Genomic DNA, 16,301 nt, shown 5'->3' with positions numbered 1-16,301 from the left:
GCAAATGCGCTGCAGCCTTACCTTTTGCTTTTTCATCATGTCATTGATCTCCTCGAGGTTTCCCACCATGACTCTCTGAGTCTGGGTCATATGATCCAGCACAGAGAGCCAATTAGTGAGCTCTGACAAGGTCTTGTTGAACTGTACTAAAGCTGGGATCTCCAGAAGGAGGGATGAAGGCATCTCACCCATTGTTGAACTTTTACCTGCAGCAGAATGCAGACTATATTAGTACACCTTCTACAAACTGAAAACCATGTATAATATGTTCAGCCCCATCTACACTTAATTTGTCTTTAAACAATGCTCAGCATAGAGGTGCAGCGGTAAACAAATCAACATGCATACTTAAGACCACTTCATTCCTCACTACACATCATTTTGGTTCAATAGCTCAACTGGGACAATCATTTTGTCAACAGAAATGCTCATGAAAACAAAAGACCTATAAAAACAGGACATGCACACATAGTCCATAAAGCTTCTCACACAGATGACTGCCTTTAGATATTTATTAGCACTACTGGGAATCGCAGAGGTAGGGAGGTACACACTGGCAGTCTCACGGATCACAGTGGTTGTGGGCTGGGATTTCATCTTCATTTCTTTCAGCAGGTCTTGGATGATTCTCCAGTCCGTACTGAGGCCTTCAAACTTCACCTGCAAGAAAGGAGGAAAAGCACACAAAGACAAATTTGGAACACTAACCTTATTATCTGGGTGACTGATCATGAGGTTAGACAGGGGAGTTAAAAATTAGTGAAGAGTACAGACAACAGTGCTTCTAACCTTCACAGCCTGACTTAGTGGATAGTCCTTAAACAGCAGCTGGCGCTTATTCAACACGCCCTCCACACTTGAGCGTTTGGCCTGGACTGCAGCCTCTGTCTCCTGAAATCATAATGAGTTTAATAATAATGCTGACACCATCCTGAAAGTAGACACCACAATGTGCCCATATGGACAGGAGGAACAGCAAGGAGCAGGTTTATTAGTGCGAATGTACAGACAGGAGCTACAGTACGAGTGTGAATGTTTGTGCTGGGACAGAAACTGAGATATAGTTATACGCCTTGGAACTATAAGATGGGAACTATAAGGGTGAGTGTTGAGATGGGAGTTTTTAGGTCAGGTTGGAGGCTTGATGCTGAGGCTGGATATAAGGGTTAAATAATGTTGTTAGCAGTCTTAGGTAAGAATGTGCTCGCAACTCTGGGCTTTAAAGTATGAGTGCTGAGAAGGGGACGCAGATAGGAGTGTAGGTGCTGGGAGAGGATGTGGGTGTTGAGATGGGAGGTGCAGGTAAGAGAAGAACCTTGACGTCCACGCCCCCGGGGCCTGCTGCTTGTCTGCTCAGCTCAAGTTGGTCTTTAAAGCCTGCGGCCCACTGAGAGAGCTGGGAAAGCTCCAGATGGAACTGAGAGAGGTCCATCAGCAGGCCCTCAATCTGCTGCTGCTTCTCTGGAAGATCCCTGGACACCTGGTAGGGCAGATTAAGCCGACACAAGAGAGCTCCATAACTGGGGAAGAGGTTGCAAGCATATGTCTCGTCACAGACAAGCGCTGATGGGAAGAACAGGAACACGTACATTTGTTTGCTTTCCCCCGAATGTCCTTGCAAAATATCATCATTTCAGCCATTTTCAATTTTGCAAAAGTGACCTCCCTATATGACATTACAAAGGTGAGTGCAGGAAATCCTTCGGAATTTCAATGGCTCAGCAGCCTGTTTTATTTAAAGAGACAAGATGGCTGTTTTTTTTTTTTTGAACAAGGGACTGTCTATAAATTAAGCCCTGATAATGGCATAATTTGTCATACAGACTAATGGCATTTTTACCTTAAATTTTAATCTTTTTGTGTCACTTCTTTGGCAATTGCACATGAAAAATAATTTGTATCTTAGCCATTCTTACACACTATAATTCAATATCTGTCAGCCAGAGCAATGTATCTGGATGCCAAATAATCATTACTGACATTATCTTAACATCATAACGCTCTAGAAATGCAGGAGGACTGCATGAGAGGGGAAAACAGCCTGCGGTGATCCGAGATCTCAATGCGTGCACGCACCAAATGGGACAAACAGCATAATGGGCTGTGATGGGCAATTGGCGCCCAGTGGCATCGGAGATCAGCCACATGAACACTGCAAGCAAATGTATGGTCATATCAGAGTGGTTGTGTTATGGGAATGACCTCTAATCTTTCAGAGTCTATCACTGCCTGCGTTGGCCTTGAAAGATCCCAAAGTCCTACCCTCCCTGAATAATCTTCTCTGGGTACTGCTCTGTACTGTCAGACCAGTGTTCAATCTTAATCCAGTGTCCTCTGCCTAAGAATTAGAAATACAATATTTCTTTTTCTTTATAAAAATAATTACTTTTCAAAAATTGATTAAGTGCAAATACAATCAAATCCATCCTCAAATGCCATGTAAGCTGCACTGGCTGTTCTTAAACTTTGGATATCCAACGATTTTGTCACATTCTACTAACTGCAGAGCTCAGCCAGCTCATCACAGACCTAATAATTAGCTGGGTAACAGAATCTGGTGTGCATTTGGCAGAATACATCAAAAACATGCACTGACTGGTTGTGATGGTCTAAACTCATTAACTGACTGTCTTGTGTTGTTCTTTATAGCTGACCGGGTTTGAACCTGGATCTAAAATGGTCTTCTGCTTGCCTGCACTTTCTAGCAACTTTATGAGATGGTGTACAGAAATGAATGCAATGTACCAAATGTGTTCTAACCTGAAAACAGCATAACTAAATATGGCCTCCTTTCAGTTACACTCTAGGCTCCTTGGTATTTTCCCCTCTGCATTCTGTGTCTTCATTTTGACACTCGGACCAAACCTCTAGAACCCAGAATATTCATGAAAGCACAGCCTGGTGGATTCCCACAATCAAATTATACTTACTTACAATTATACTTGCTTTATTTTTTAGAAAAATATAATGGCATATTTTGTCCATTTTCTTGCACTACAAGCTGCATGGGGATACTTCTTTTGTTATTTATAAACATTGCTCTTTAAGCTTTAAAAATTATTTATGAAATCGAAAAACTTGAGTGTTCTTATCAAAGTCAATTATGTACAGAAGTAACGCAAAGGTCCCTGCCCATATCTATGGGGCAGCAGGCTTCTTTCCCAGACCTCTCCACTCTATTCCCTCACAACACTTCTTTGCAGTTGAAGTTTGAGCCAATTCTGAGTCCTCCAGGACAAAGTTCTTTGTTATTTTTCCAGTTTGCCGTGGGGTAATTGGCAGGACTGGGGAGTAGCTCCCTCTTCACAAAGTGGCTGTGACAGATAGCTGACAGAGGACAACACAGCGTTATTCCTGCCTTAGTCCCCTGCAGCGCCGTCCCATTACCCTGGCGGTTCAGCGCCTAGTAATACCACTAACAAAAAAGAGGGAGGAACATCCCACGTGACTGTTTATCACTCACATTAAAGAAGCCACCTGGTTTTTATCAGCCCCATGGATGAGAATGGAAGTTCCCAGCTCAGAGAGTGGTTTAATTTATTTATTGTTGTGCATCATTCTGGCAGCTCAGTCACTAGCACTCTTCCCTCACATGGGTAGGGTTAGAGGTTTGAAAGCTAGCCCCTATTTGTGCAGAGGTGGAAAGTTCAGGTCCATAAAGTAAAAATCCAGACCAAGATTTTGTTTCAACCAACCAGTTAAATATAAAGTCACAGTCACAGAGTACTCAACTGATTGGGCAAAACAAAATCTTGGTCTGGATTTGTACTTTCTGGACCTGAATTTTCCACCTCTGCCTCTCTGTGTGTGCAGTTTGCCTGTTCTTCCTCTGTCACAGGGGATTTCTGCAGGTACTACAGTATCATCCAGCAGCCTAAAGTTGTCTAAATTGATCATAATGTTTTAATGTTTGTGGTCCCAGTGATGGACTGGTGTCCCATCCATAGTGCTCTCCTGCATTGCGTCCCATGTTCCTACAATAGCCTCCAGCCACCCCCCCCACCCCCCCCCCGTGACCCTGTACTGGATGGGTTTTGGTGTCCATAGCATTTCTGGCATCGATTTTTATAAATTTTTTCTGCCAATGTCATCTGACATGACATCACAGGTATCCAAATCAGATGATAAATTTGGGTTGAACAGTGAAATATTCTCCAGACTTTCTTTCATATCTTTCTGGGCAGAAGCCAATCCATCTTTGTAAGTGTAGCCTCTGGGCATATTGCAAGTTAATACGCCGCTCCTGTGAGCGTTTGGGTGTGCGTAAACCTAGGACAAGTGCTTAGTGCGTTTTAGGGTGATCACCTTATTCCAGCGACTGTTGGCCAGCGTTAGGTTGCTATCAAGCTTCTTCTGCTCTGACCCAGATACTGACAGGCTGCCGTGCACAGAGCACCCTCTGTCATTCAGCTCCTTCAGATTGAGCTTCCTGTTCGGCACTTCCTGAACCCGAGCCTGGTCATCACATCCAACACACCAGCATAAAAACAGGAAAATCCTGATTAAAAACACATACACAGCAAAAAAGTAAACACACAAAACCTCCACAGTCTTCTAAACAATTCAATTAGATTCTGTGGAGGTTTGCCCCACTGGATCTGAGCCTCATTACTAAAAGTTACAACACAGGTTTAATTATACTGAAGGTTGTGGCACAGTTTTCAGGTAAAGTTTCCCTAGTTCTATAGACATTTCACAGCATTTGTGTGTAGTAATCACAAAACAGTTTACGGTGTGTTTCTGAAAGTCTCGGAATAGCTCTCCCGTATGTACTCCATGTACCCTTAAAGTAGCTCACCTGCATATTTTTGTTACAGTCTGGCAGCATCCAGAACAACTTTTTCTTAGAGAGAGAACTTTTTTTTTTAAGTTTCACAATGTTTTCTGTATATATATATAACCCCTGTAAATGCAAGGGTGATTATATTATACTCTTGGCTGTTGTTTTTATTCTGTGTTAGTACAATGCTCTTAGTGAATTAATCATCGATAGCGACAGCTGAAAAAGAGCAAGACACCGGCAGTGCAGATTAATATTCAAGCTGAAGTTCTCGAAGGACAAAGATAGAACAGAATAGAAAACGTTGTTTTACTTAATGTCTGACACGCTGTGTCCTTGTTTGGGTATAAGAGCATTCCCAACTCTGCCGCGGAGATAATGTCAGGATAAGGATATAATCTGCTTTCCCGTCTGGCGTGATATCCGGCAGCAGAGGGGGGCGCCAGGTGTGCGCCAGCGTTCAGAATCTTGGCCAGTTCGCATCGTTCTCATCAGCGCCGTGACCCAGATATCCGAGAGTGAAGCCCATCGGGCTGCGGAGGCTGCATCTAGACTGCAGTGGATAATGAAGTCGGGGGCTTGCCTGGGGTAGGGGCCTCATGAGGGGCCTGCAAAGAGTCCCCTGGGGCCCCAGGACAGCCATATAGGACCAGGTGAACCAAAAGCTTAACATTGCGACAGACGCAGATTGTGGACGGAGATGACGACCGAAAATATACAGTCACGAAATCTCAAAAGCAGAGGAAACTTCAGGCTGGGCAAACTGTTGTTTTAATACAGGCATATCTGTGCAAACTGGCATATCTGTCTCCTATTAGATGGGAGTTCTTGGCATGTCTGTTAAAAGGACATGGGTATCGCCTTATACTCAGAACATAGATGAAGCCCATTTGTTTGTTATTTATGTCGCCCGTGTGCAGACCCTGCCACGGAAGATGAAGGCCGGCGGTTCTGTGCGCCCCTGTTAGCCGGCGGCTGCTTGTCACACTCCGCGGCACAGCTCAGGAGATCTATCGCCCGTTTGATGACGGGAGCATCTGTGACAGCAGAGAGCTGGCGACTCGCTGGCGCCTGAGATGTCCGCGCGGGATGCACTCGAGGCAGCCAGCAGAGGTACCGCGGCCATCTTAAGCCTCGCCGTCCCCGGCAGAACGATGGCAATTACGTCCCACCGCTTCAGGATTCCCAGTCACGACCAGCAGACGCCAGGGCTCAGACTCAAAGCCCAGCATGAGCTGTGGGACTCCGGGAAAAAAACCAAGGCACTCGAGAGCCCAGTTTTAAGGCCGCTTTCACTAGAGTACAGTGTGGTACTTTAGCTCCCCTTCTGAAGAAGGCTTGCGTAAAAGACTGAGTGCTCTTCTGGATGCTTTACCAAAAGTCCAATATGTTTTCATCGCACATTTACTGGTTGGGCTGGGAATGAATATTAGTGTATATTTATGTGTCTTCAGGAATTTTTCTGGCAATAAGCCATAGGCAATCAGAGGGCAGATGGTTAATGTGTGCGAGTCCCCCTTAAAGTAAGTGTGTTGCATTCACCTGCACTTTTTCTAGCAAAGAGCTCAGCTGTTGCTGGTCTCCAGGGTGAGGGGCTATAGCAGCAACGTTCTCAGCGTCATCCAACCAGGAGAGGAACTCGCTCAGGTCCTCCTGCAGGTCACTCACGGTGTTGTGCATCTCTGCTGACCTAGAAAGGTGATACCCCGTGTCAACTGCAGATACAAATAGTACAGTACAGTATAGACTGAAGGGGGATACGCAGCAGGGGTGAAATGGACATTCTGGCATGCATACTGAGGCTGTAGTGTGTGTGTGTGTGTGCGAGCGGGTTTACCTATCCTTATGGGAACATAAATATCCGTTTTTTTTTCCCTTATGGGGACTGGTTTCCTGGTCCCCATAAGGGAAAACTCTATTTAATAAAAATCGGTGACTGCTATGAGAAAACTAAAAATGCAAAAACTCTTGTATTTTGTTAGGTTACTTATGGTTATGATTAGGGCAGGGTGGGGGTTAAGGTTGTCATAGTTAGCATTAGCATTTTTCCCATTGAAATGAATGAGCGGTCCCCATAAGGATATGTTTACCCTACATGTGCGTGTGTGTCCTGCACATTGTGTAAGCACGGCAGTCACACAGCTCAAATGCAGCACCAGGCATACAAAGATATCTGGAGAGTTCATCCACAGTCCCTCTTCCTGTCATTTGCATTTCTATTTGACAGTTTCCCATTCACTGGCATTTTAATGCAATTAATAATTCCAAGAAAACCAGATGAAAATCATATGAAAACTGATAACAAGAAACAAGGAATCACTCTGGCACTTATTTTTCTGTGAATTGCATTGTAAAAAATGTTCTCACGGTGTCCTTTTCATGAGATACTATCTGTGTGGGAGTGTTTGCTGCATAATCACACACACACACACACACACACACAAACCTCCTCTTCCACTGGGCAAACTGCCTGCACACTTCCTCCCAGCGCTTGTTCATGGAGCCCAGTTGCTCCTTGAGTCGGGCTCCTTCTTCCTGACTGCTCTGCAGGATGATGTCCTGCCCAGTGGTGTTCAGGGCGATCATGGCGCTTTCCTGTGCTGAGGCGGCGTCCTGCAGCTCCTAAGAAAACAGCCCATGCCCAGGCCAGGTTACGGTAAACCAGACACCAAACATGCTGCCATTTTCTTTACCATATTAGTCATGAAATAAACTGAGAGACGATTACAGAAAACCCCAGATGTAAACTTATATTTAATGGTTATTAAAATATCTTTACTGCCTTGGAAGTTTAAAGTTTTAAGCTTTAACTACACATTTTACCCAGTTATGTATAGGTTTAATTGCTGTATAATACATTAAGGTTGTGGAATTTGAACTAATATTTCACAATATTTTGGAATAATATTAGTATGTCCATGTGATACACCAATGTTTTTATTAATTCCTCCCCAAGACAAGATACAAAGATTCCTAAACCTTGAGAAGAATCTCTTTTTCCTAGCAAGAAAAAAGTGCAGCAACTGCCAACAAACTCTCTTTGTATTAACAATCTCATAAAGCACCTTATAGCTGCAATCACAGAGTTTGCTTTACAGATGTGTGCTTAAGCCCCAGAGAGCAGTGAAGGACTCATTAGCATTTCAAGGCAGGAACAGGTGTGGGTTACGGCTAGAAAGCAGCTCCCTCTACAGATATGAGCTGGCGCATGCGTGGGAAAGGCTCTCCCTTCAGACAGAGGCTCCCATCTTTTTTCAAAACCCTGTCCCAGGCCCCTCTGATCACTGGCCTCCGCAGATTGAGACGGACACCTGAGTGGCACCTGTGTGGCACACTGGCTCACCGCGCAGCTGCACGGGGGTGCCGGGATCACAACCCCAGTAAGTAGACTGGACAGGGAACAGCTGGCCACGCACACGGGCACAGCTGGGCGGCAAGGCCCCTGTCAGGAGGGCGGGCGACAAGCAGCCGACCTCATACGCGTGGTCGGGGATGGGGACAGGGTGACCTGTTAGTCAGGGCACTGGAGAACAAGGCTGTTTGCAGCCAAGCAATGAAAGAGCACCAAACGTCAAGTCATTTAGAAAAACATACCCATAATTACAGCCCATCAGTGTATCTCTGCACCAGGCTAAAACGTTAAAGAACAGAGGTAATGATGCTGATGTTTGCCAGTAACGGCTAGCCTTCCTCATCAAGCACTACAATTACCGGGGCTATGAAGGCTAGCCCGACTGGTCTGATCCCACAGGAGAGCTACTGTAGCACAAAATGCTGAAAAAGTTAATGCTGACTGTGAAAGAAAGGTGTCAGAACACACAGTGCATCACAGCTTGCTGCGTACAGGGCTGCATAGCCTCAGTCCGGTCAGAGTGCCCATGCTGACCCCTGTCAACACCGAAAGCGCCTACAATGGGCACGTGAGCGTCAGAACTGGACCATGGAGCAATGGAAGGAGGTGGTCTCATCTGATGAGTCACATTTTCTGTCACGTCATTTGTGACGAGTTGGAAGAGATGGTACCAGGATGCACTATGGGAAGACGGCAAGCCGGGACAGGCAGTATGATGATCTGGGCAATGTTCTGCTGGGAAACCTTGTATCCTGGCACTCATGCGGATGTTACTTTGACACAGACTGCATATTTAATCATTGATGCAGACCAATTACACCCTTTCCTACAATGGTAATCTCCGATAGCAGTGGCCTCTTTCACCAGGATGACACACCTTGCCACACTGCAAAAAATGTTCAGGAATGGTTTGTGGAACATGAAATAAGAGTGTGTGTGTTGTCTTAGCCTTGAAATTCCCCAGATTTAAATCCAATCGAGCATCTGTGGGAAGTGCTGGACAAGGCTGATCCATGGAGGCCCCACATACAGGAGTTAAAGGATCTGCTGGTGCCAGATACCACAGAACACCAACAGAGGTCTTGTGGAGTCCATGACTTAATGGTTCAGAGCTGTTTTGGCAGCATGAGGAGGACTTATGCAATATTAGGCAGGTTTTAATGTTATGGCTGATCAGTCTGCTCTGACTGTGATGTCACCCCCTCCAGAGATCAACCGATTCCCTGAGCTGCAGACTCTTAATGAACTAAGCCTTACCAAGGGGAAAAGTGAAGCTCTGACACCCATGATAGGTGGAATCACAATGCACCATCGTTTACCGGCTGCTTAATCCAATGGGAGCCAAGAAAGCGCAATGGGAAGTGGCTAAAACCTGGCTGTGATTGACGGGCCAAGATAATCCCACCCACTATGGGTTTGGAACTCGCGTTCCTTTTATTACCACTAATCCTCTTTCCAGATAAGTTGTGCCCAGAGCAGCGATACGACTCTGACTCCCGCAGCTGTTACACGGAGAGATCGACGAAGGGCCAGAAGGTGCGATGGAGTGGAGCGCATGGAGAGCACAGCTGCATGCCCACTGATCCCAGGGCATCAGTGTCCAGGGAGAGATCCCCATGCCCAGCTGAGCTGTGGAACACGGCGCTTGTTCACAACAGACTATTATCCTCTTTAAACCCACTTCCTATCACCTCGACCACTGGGTCGCATCATCGAGGGCCCGTTTCGAACAAGGATACAGAGGTGGGATGAGCCATTGAAACACAGCTGCCTGCGGAGGGTGATTACATTCATTTAAAGCCCTTCACTTCATTACGATTCCCTAACTGCACGGATTGGTCGGCCATGGGGGGTGTGGCAATAAGGGGACGGGTGGGGGATGAGAATCCTAAATAAGAACCTTGATTAATATTTATTGTAATCCCACCCTCAACAATGCCTTTAAGCAGTCCTGGGAAAACCACTCCTAATCTGAAACTCCCAGTTGTTGGGAGCTACAGTTGCGAGCGCTCCTGGCGCAGTGTTGCTATGGAGATGGATAGAGGCGTCCCACTGGGAGCATCCTATATCATCAGACTTGCCTTTCTTGCCCAAAATCCCATGCTCAGATGCGTGCACGACACTACATGACCAGCATGAAATTATATCCCGAGCTAAGTGAAGGTCTCCCCCAGAACCCCAGAACATTCCGTGCGGCATTAAATGATCTGTTTGATGGAGAAGGCTTATTTTTCAGGCATTAGGGCTGTAGATTTGTCACCCGTGGACCTCTTTAATATTCCACTGTGGCAGTTCCATCTTGTTATCAGTATGGAAGAGAGTCCTGCTGATTAAGTGTGTGCAGAAAGCCCTCCACGTCCGCCTGAGCAAACTGGCCACTGGGTAACAATGGCACAGCCGGCATGCTGGCATTCTAGGCCTTTCCGGCATGAGGCAGCAGCAGCAGCTTCCAAGTGTCTCATCCATGGCATTTTATCTTCTCGTGCATATTAGAGAAAGTGATTGATGACAGCAGATTATTCTACTGGCGACAATATGGACACCCTGTCACTTAGTGGCTTAGTTGATCGGTTTATCCAACGGTGCAGATTTTATTTATTTATACACCTGGATATTTTACTGGAGAAATTCAGGTTAAATTTCACAAGCTCCTCCTGCACTACAAGTACCCCAGAACCATCTAGAAGGCTCCCTACTGTCTGCTCAGATAATGCTGAGTGTAAAGGACAAATTGCACAGCCGCAGTACTCTGTATGAAGAATACCAAACACAGCCTGAGATTTCTCTTCTCAATATCTAAATATAGGTAATTAAAGCCTAATTATTCCACTGACTGAAGCCCGGAAACCACGTCGAATTCAAGGAAGTTGCTTGTGTCGAGTTAATTACAGCGTTTCATGTTCACCGCTAACATGCATGTTACAAAAACAGAAAGAACAAACGGTGCCCTCTGGTGGCTCACCCCGAGGCTTCGCACTCCAAAACCCGGCACCGTACACCATCACGCGGTTGACATCCTTGCCTTGGTGTGTCTTGCTCACCGGCACGATCTTGTGTCTGTGCTCGCCTACGTGGCCTGACCTCTTCCACACGGCTGGTTTTTGGAGATACACAAACCTCCGCATAGACCGAGAGACACGTTCACACAATACACACACGCACGAGGGAACCTGGGGGAGCCATGCCGGCTCAGCTATTTATATCCCCCTCCCGCCGAGAACATTTCAATCCAGCCATTGAAGTAAACCTCTCGGTATGAACATTGATCCAAAAATCACATACGGCAGCCCAGAGGGGACCGGCCCAGACCGCGGACAGGCTCCCGTGGGGCCTGGCAGAATTCAGGAAGACGGAGAGTGAGAGGGAAAGGTTCACACTGAGGTTCTCTACCTACGACCTTGAGGACATTAACATTTACCACTGTTTGTTCAGTGGGCCCTTCTATCCACTGAGACTTGCAAATCAGTGCAAGAATAAGAAAACAAAGAGGTCATCAGCTGCTCTTTGTTGCTCAGTTTATTAGGATTTTGGAATAAAACAATTACGCATGGATGTTTCTTATTTAATTTCTGTTTTGAGGACTTGACCATATTCAAAGATTGAGTGTGTCAGTGATGGATTTTCGGTTTCAGATTTCCGGGAAATCAAACTGTGAGTCTTTTGAGGTGGTGCACTTTGGGGTATTTCCTTTGGGGGCGGGGGGGGGGGGTCAAAGTTTAAACACAGGCGGAATCATTTCTTTCTGGAGGTACACAAGTGGCATGGCCAGCCTGGCCTGTAAACACCGCCCGGTGTGCCAGGGCACTGAGACCCGGCGATTTACCTTCAGATGCTCCCTCCTTTGGACAGGCTGACGCTCCGCCTGAGCCAGGCTCCGCTCCGCATCGCCCAGCCACTCACTCAGGGCTTTCAGGTTCTTGTTAAAGTGCTGCAGCTTGTCCTGGGACAGCTTGAAGCGACTGAGGGATTGACGCAATGGGTGGAAAACACAAACACCGAGGATTTAAATATGGAAACAGGGTGATAACAGGTGGAGGAGGAGGCAGATTGTTGCCTAAGGGATTGAGCACTAGATTCTCACTGTTCACATTCAGTGCTGATGAGTCTTAACCCTAACGTGACACACACAGCCACACACAGAAGGCACAGCCAGGCCTTGGGACACGTACGCTAGCCGGTCACAGTACAGCTTGTTGACCTTCTCCCAGTTGGTGCTGAGCAGCAACAGTGTGTCCTGGATGCGCTGTGCCTCCACTGGGGAAGCCTTGCGGAGGATCTCTTCCTTCCGGCCTTGAGCTCTTACCACTGGGGTTCCCAGCTTCTCCAGACTTAGCTTAGCATCCTACAAAATAAAAATATAGCAGTACGGTTCACTGGACAAGATCACATCCACATGGCTGTCATATGTCTATATAACGCATCAGCAATGTCTTCTCAGTAAACACCTGCTCCAACATTGCCAATGAAAGGCATAATTAATCCAAAGGCACCCTAAAATATCATAATGCAATGTAAAGTGTAATGATGTAAATGTTTTCAATGCTAACACTAAACCGCTCTTTTATTGACTTCACAGGTTGGTTTTAAGCTTCTACTTCCCCAGCCAACACAAAATGTTTATTGTCAACACTGTCTTTAAAATTAGACATTGTCAACAGATCCTAACACTTCACTCTCCACTCCTCTCACTAACACCAATTCTCTCCGGAATATAGCCTGTCACCTTCTTCATTCTGATCACTTACACACCATATGTCTTCATTCTATGACCAATATGAAGAATTTGCTCACTGACTTTCAGACCAACATCCATTCATTTCTATGGGCAAAACCCTAATCCTAATTATGACAACCCAAATCCTACCCAGCCGTAAGCTTAACCACAAGTAACCAAAAAATACAAGACTTTTGGCTTGGTTAGGTTTTTGACTGCATTCAAAGATTTTTATAAAATTGAGTTTCCTGTTGTGGGGACCAAATGTCCCCACAAGGTTAAAATAACAGGTCTTTATCACAGTGTGGGAACCACAATGTAATATATACAGTACATGCCCACAGACAGAAACAGACAATGACACAGACACAGACACAGACACAGAGGAACCCACCTGAAGGCACTTTTCCTGTTTGGGAAGCTCATAGAACACACCTGCCCAGTATTCTGGGGAATTGAGCTGGAATTCTGTATTAGCGATGGAATGCAGGAGTTCCTGCAGTTCACACAAGTATGCTGGGGCCTCCTGGACAAAACAACAGCTATGTTTAGTCATGGCAAACAGTCACTCCAAACACGTCTGATCTTAACCTTCCCCTTAAATAAGACCTTAACCCTGACCACAGAGCTAAACACAACCCATAATCCAAGAACCACCGTCACACCAACCACAAACATAATCACATGCTTCATTTGAAAACAAACTCCCACCCACCCAGCAATGTAACTCCTGCCAAAGCCTAGCTATAACACTTAAAAAAACAAGAGAAACACTCATTTTAAATGTTCATCTGACCCAGCTCAACACTTTTAACCCCAACAAGAAAACAATACTAATATATACCACATTATTTGTGAAATCCTCACTCAATCTGAATTTCCTAATGAGGTTTCTGAGTCATTTGTCTCCACTTTATGCATGCAAATCAACTTCTACCACTCCATGCACATCCCTCCATCTTCAGAATAATTTCCTAATAACTTAGCCATACTTCTTAAAACCACCCATCCTTTCTGCACATGAACAATGGAGCTGCCAATTATAAAAGTACGGGGAGAATCTGAACGTCTGAAAGACATGGAAAGATTTTTAAATCTTGTAACAATGCTGAAGTAATATTTTTAATATGTTGGAATCACCCAACAAAAACACAAATAATGTCTTATCCTTTGAATGACTGTTCAGTCAGACTAAAATTTAATTTTTATCAATTTATCAACGTGTGACTACTTCATAACACTGGCAATAGTGCAGAAAAGCAGTGAATACACCCAGCATATGCTTGGGTTTCAAGAGACAGGACAGAAAGTGAGGACAGAGCAATTACTGCCATGTGTGGTAATAAGGACTGGCATGCCTCAGAGCTGGAAGCCTGCGATTACAGTCCAGCACTGAGCTATAAGGAAAGTCTGCTGGAAATCTGAGATGATGGATGACATTCGAACCTGCCACGTTAACTGTACCTAGAAAAATGATCGTGATAATAACAACAAAAATAATAACCATAAACATGTTCCCCTGTTCCTGTGAGCCAGTCCATAATCGCTAAAATCCAGAACAATTTCTGGTTGCCTCTCTGACAACTTCATCGTTTCACCTCCATATCTCAGCCCACTCTCTCTGTGACCTGCCAAGCATTTCACCTACCTGTCAAACTAATTAGGGTAACGTAAGTAGACTTAAACTATGAGACACGTCGGAACATTTCCAGCAAACTCGATGACTAATGGTGTTCGATTTATGACATTATCAAGAAGTTTCTATAAGCAAACAGTGCAGGGAACTTCCTGAGAAGGACAGAGTTCTGGTTCTAAATACACTGAGACAAATCAGTGGACAATTCAGCCCAAACAAAAAAAAAAAAAAAAAAAATCTTTGCAGTGCCAGTTTCCATCCATGAACGGTGCCACATTGAAAGACATGAATTCAGTTCCAATTTACCATCTATTTTGTTATTTAAATGCTTATCTGGCATTCTAGAACTTTTATCCAATGTGACAGACCTTACAGATTTTATTTTCGCCCACTTATACAGGATATTATTGGTTTTCAGCATCGTCGAGTAGCTTTCATTAGGTTTTTAATAAACCAAAAGAACAGATTTCCGCATATTTCTAATGTTTGTTGTTTATAATGATTCTCATTCATTGACATATTGTTAACAGACATCAAATGGCAGGTTAAGCAAGTGCACTTGGCTGTCAGTTTGAGTCCCCTTGAAAAAAGTAATTGCCCTGATTTGCTATAGAAAAAAACACCCTGACATATTAATGGGCAAAAAACTGTAAGTGACTTTGGATAAAAGTGTCAACAATGCAAATAAATACAAAGAAATAAAACCAAACCAATCTTCTACTTGACTTTTCTTCTTACCTTTTTTGGCAAGTAGAAGTCTGCATTTTATTCTGCATATTATTTTGTTATGCAGTCTTTTTATTCTTTTTCGGATAATATATTTTATCTGAAGTTGTATAAAGATATTGAAGAAAATAAGCAATTTCTTTACATGCACTTAGCTTTCAAAAGGTTTCGTGAACGGTATTTGTGTTATTTTTTTAAGGCTTCGTGAATCAATTTCAGTCATGGACTGAAAAACTTGTGACACTTATTTTTAGCGATAAATTATACTTTCAGTGCTCAATACTCATTTTTTTTATAGTATGGCCAAAGGTACGTAGAGATAGGATGATTGACATTGTATGCTGCAAGCAGGAGTTTAAAATAAATCACACAAAAGACCAAGCAAACATAAAATCACATTTCCAGGGCAGAGCGGGCTTAACGTTGAACAATGGCAGAGGCAAATTAATGATGCAACAGAAACCAACAGCTCCTTCTGCTCCTCTGTCTCACAGAAATGGGACAGACTGATCTCTTGTTTGTAACATTTGGCCGGCTACTCTCTTGAGGTCCTCTTGTCATATGGGTAGCTGCACCAAGTTAGTGACAGTCTCTGCAAGGCAGGGTTAGGGCCTGGGGGGGGGGGGGGCGAGTGAGGGGGGACTCACACTTCGCATGGAACGCTGGTAGGGAGCAAATGTGCTCTGAACCTCCCCCCAGCGTTTGTTGAGCTGAGCGAGGCGGGGATCCACGAGCTGCGCAGCGCCCCCATCTGCCAGAACCTTGGCCTGCACCTGCAAGTCACTCAGCTCCACACTCTTCTGCTCCAGCTGCGAGCCAATGTCCTAGTGAACAAAACCAGCCACAATCACAGAGGGAGTGACCATCCACACTGGAGCATGGGGGGGGGGGGGGGTCCGCACAGCCGGTCGGTGCTGGCACACGGTCACGCCGGAGGTGCTCCTCTACGCGGAGGTGGGGGCAGAAATGGAAGCTGGAAGCACAGCCCCCCAGGGAAGTTATGTCACTTTGCATCAGTCATACAGTGTGGCACAGTCACACGGCTGCACAGGGAGGGGGACACCGTTCACACGCCATCACAAAGGATAACCCC

General features: G+C 45.1%; 1 protein-coding gene across 6 annotated transcripts in view; it reads right to left on the bottom strand.

The window, feature by feature from the left end:
* The window catches only part of dmd (dystrophin), a 163,042-nt gene that overhangs the window by 38,213 nt on the left and 108,528 nt on the right, over window positions 1–16,301 (bottom strand). For all 6 annotated transcript variants that reach the window (XR_011993769.1, XM_072717979.1, XM_072717984.1 and 3 more), the window contains exons 41-51: window positions 15,856–16,032; window positions 13,241–13,372; window positions 12,302–12,474; window positions 11,956–12,091; window positions 7,227–7,402; window positions 6,323–6,470; window positions 4,306–4,455; window positions 1,316–1,480; window positions 790–891; window positions 555–660; window positions 22–206 (exon numbers count right to left, since the gene is read on the bottom strand). Coding sequence is in view for 5 of the 6 variants with exons in the window: in XM_072717979.1 (XP_072574080.1) it covers window positions 22–206; window positions 555–660; window positions 790–891; window positions 1,316–1,480; window positions 4,306–4,455; window positions 6,323–6,470; window positions 7,227–7,402; window positions 11,956–12,091; window positions 12,302–12,474; window positions 13,241–13,372; window positions 15,856–16,032 (1,650 nt within the window). In the remaining variant the exon portion in view is untranslated. The remainder of the gene's footprint in view (window positions 1–21; window positions 207–554; window positions 661–789; window positions 892–1,315; window positions 1,481–4,305; window positions 4,456–6,322; window positions 6,471–7,226; window positions 7,403–11,955; window positions 12,092–12,301; window positions 12,475–13,240; window positions 13,373–15,855; window positions 16,033–16,301) is intronic.

This window comes from Paramormyrops kingsleyae, chromosome 1 (assembly GCF_048594095.1).
Source record: "Paramormyrops kingsleyae isolate MSU_618 chromosome 1, PKINGS_0.4, whole genome shotgun sequence".
In the NCBI taxonomy this organism is placed as follows: domain Eukaryota; kingdom Metazoa; phylum Chordata; class Actinopteri; order Osteoglossiformes; family Mormyridae; genus Paramormyrops; species Paramormyrops kingsleyae.
This window is presented reverse-complemented; position numbering and strand designations above follow the sequence as displayed.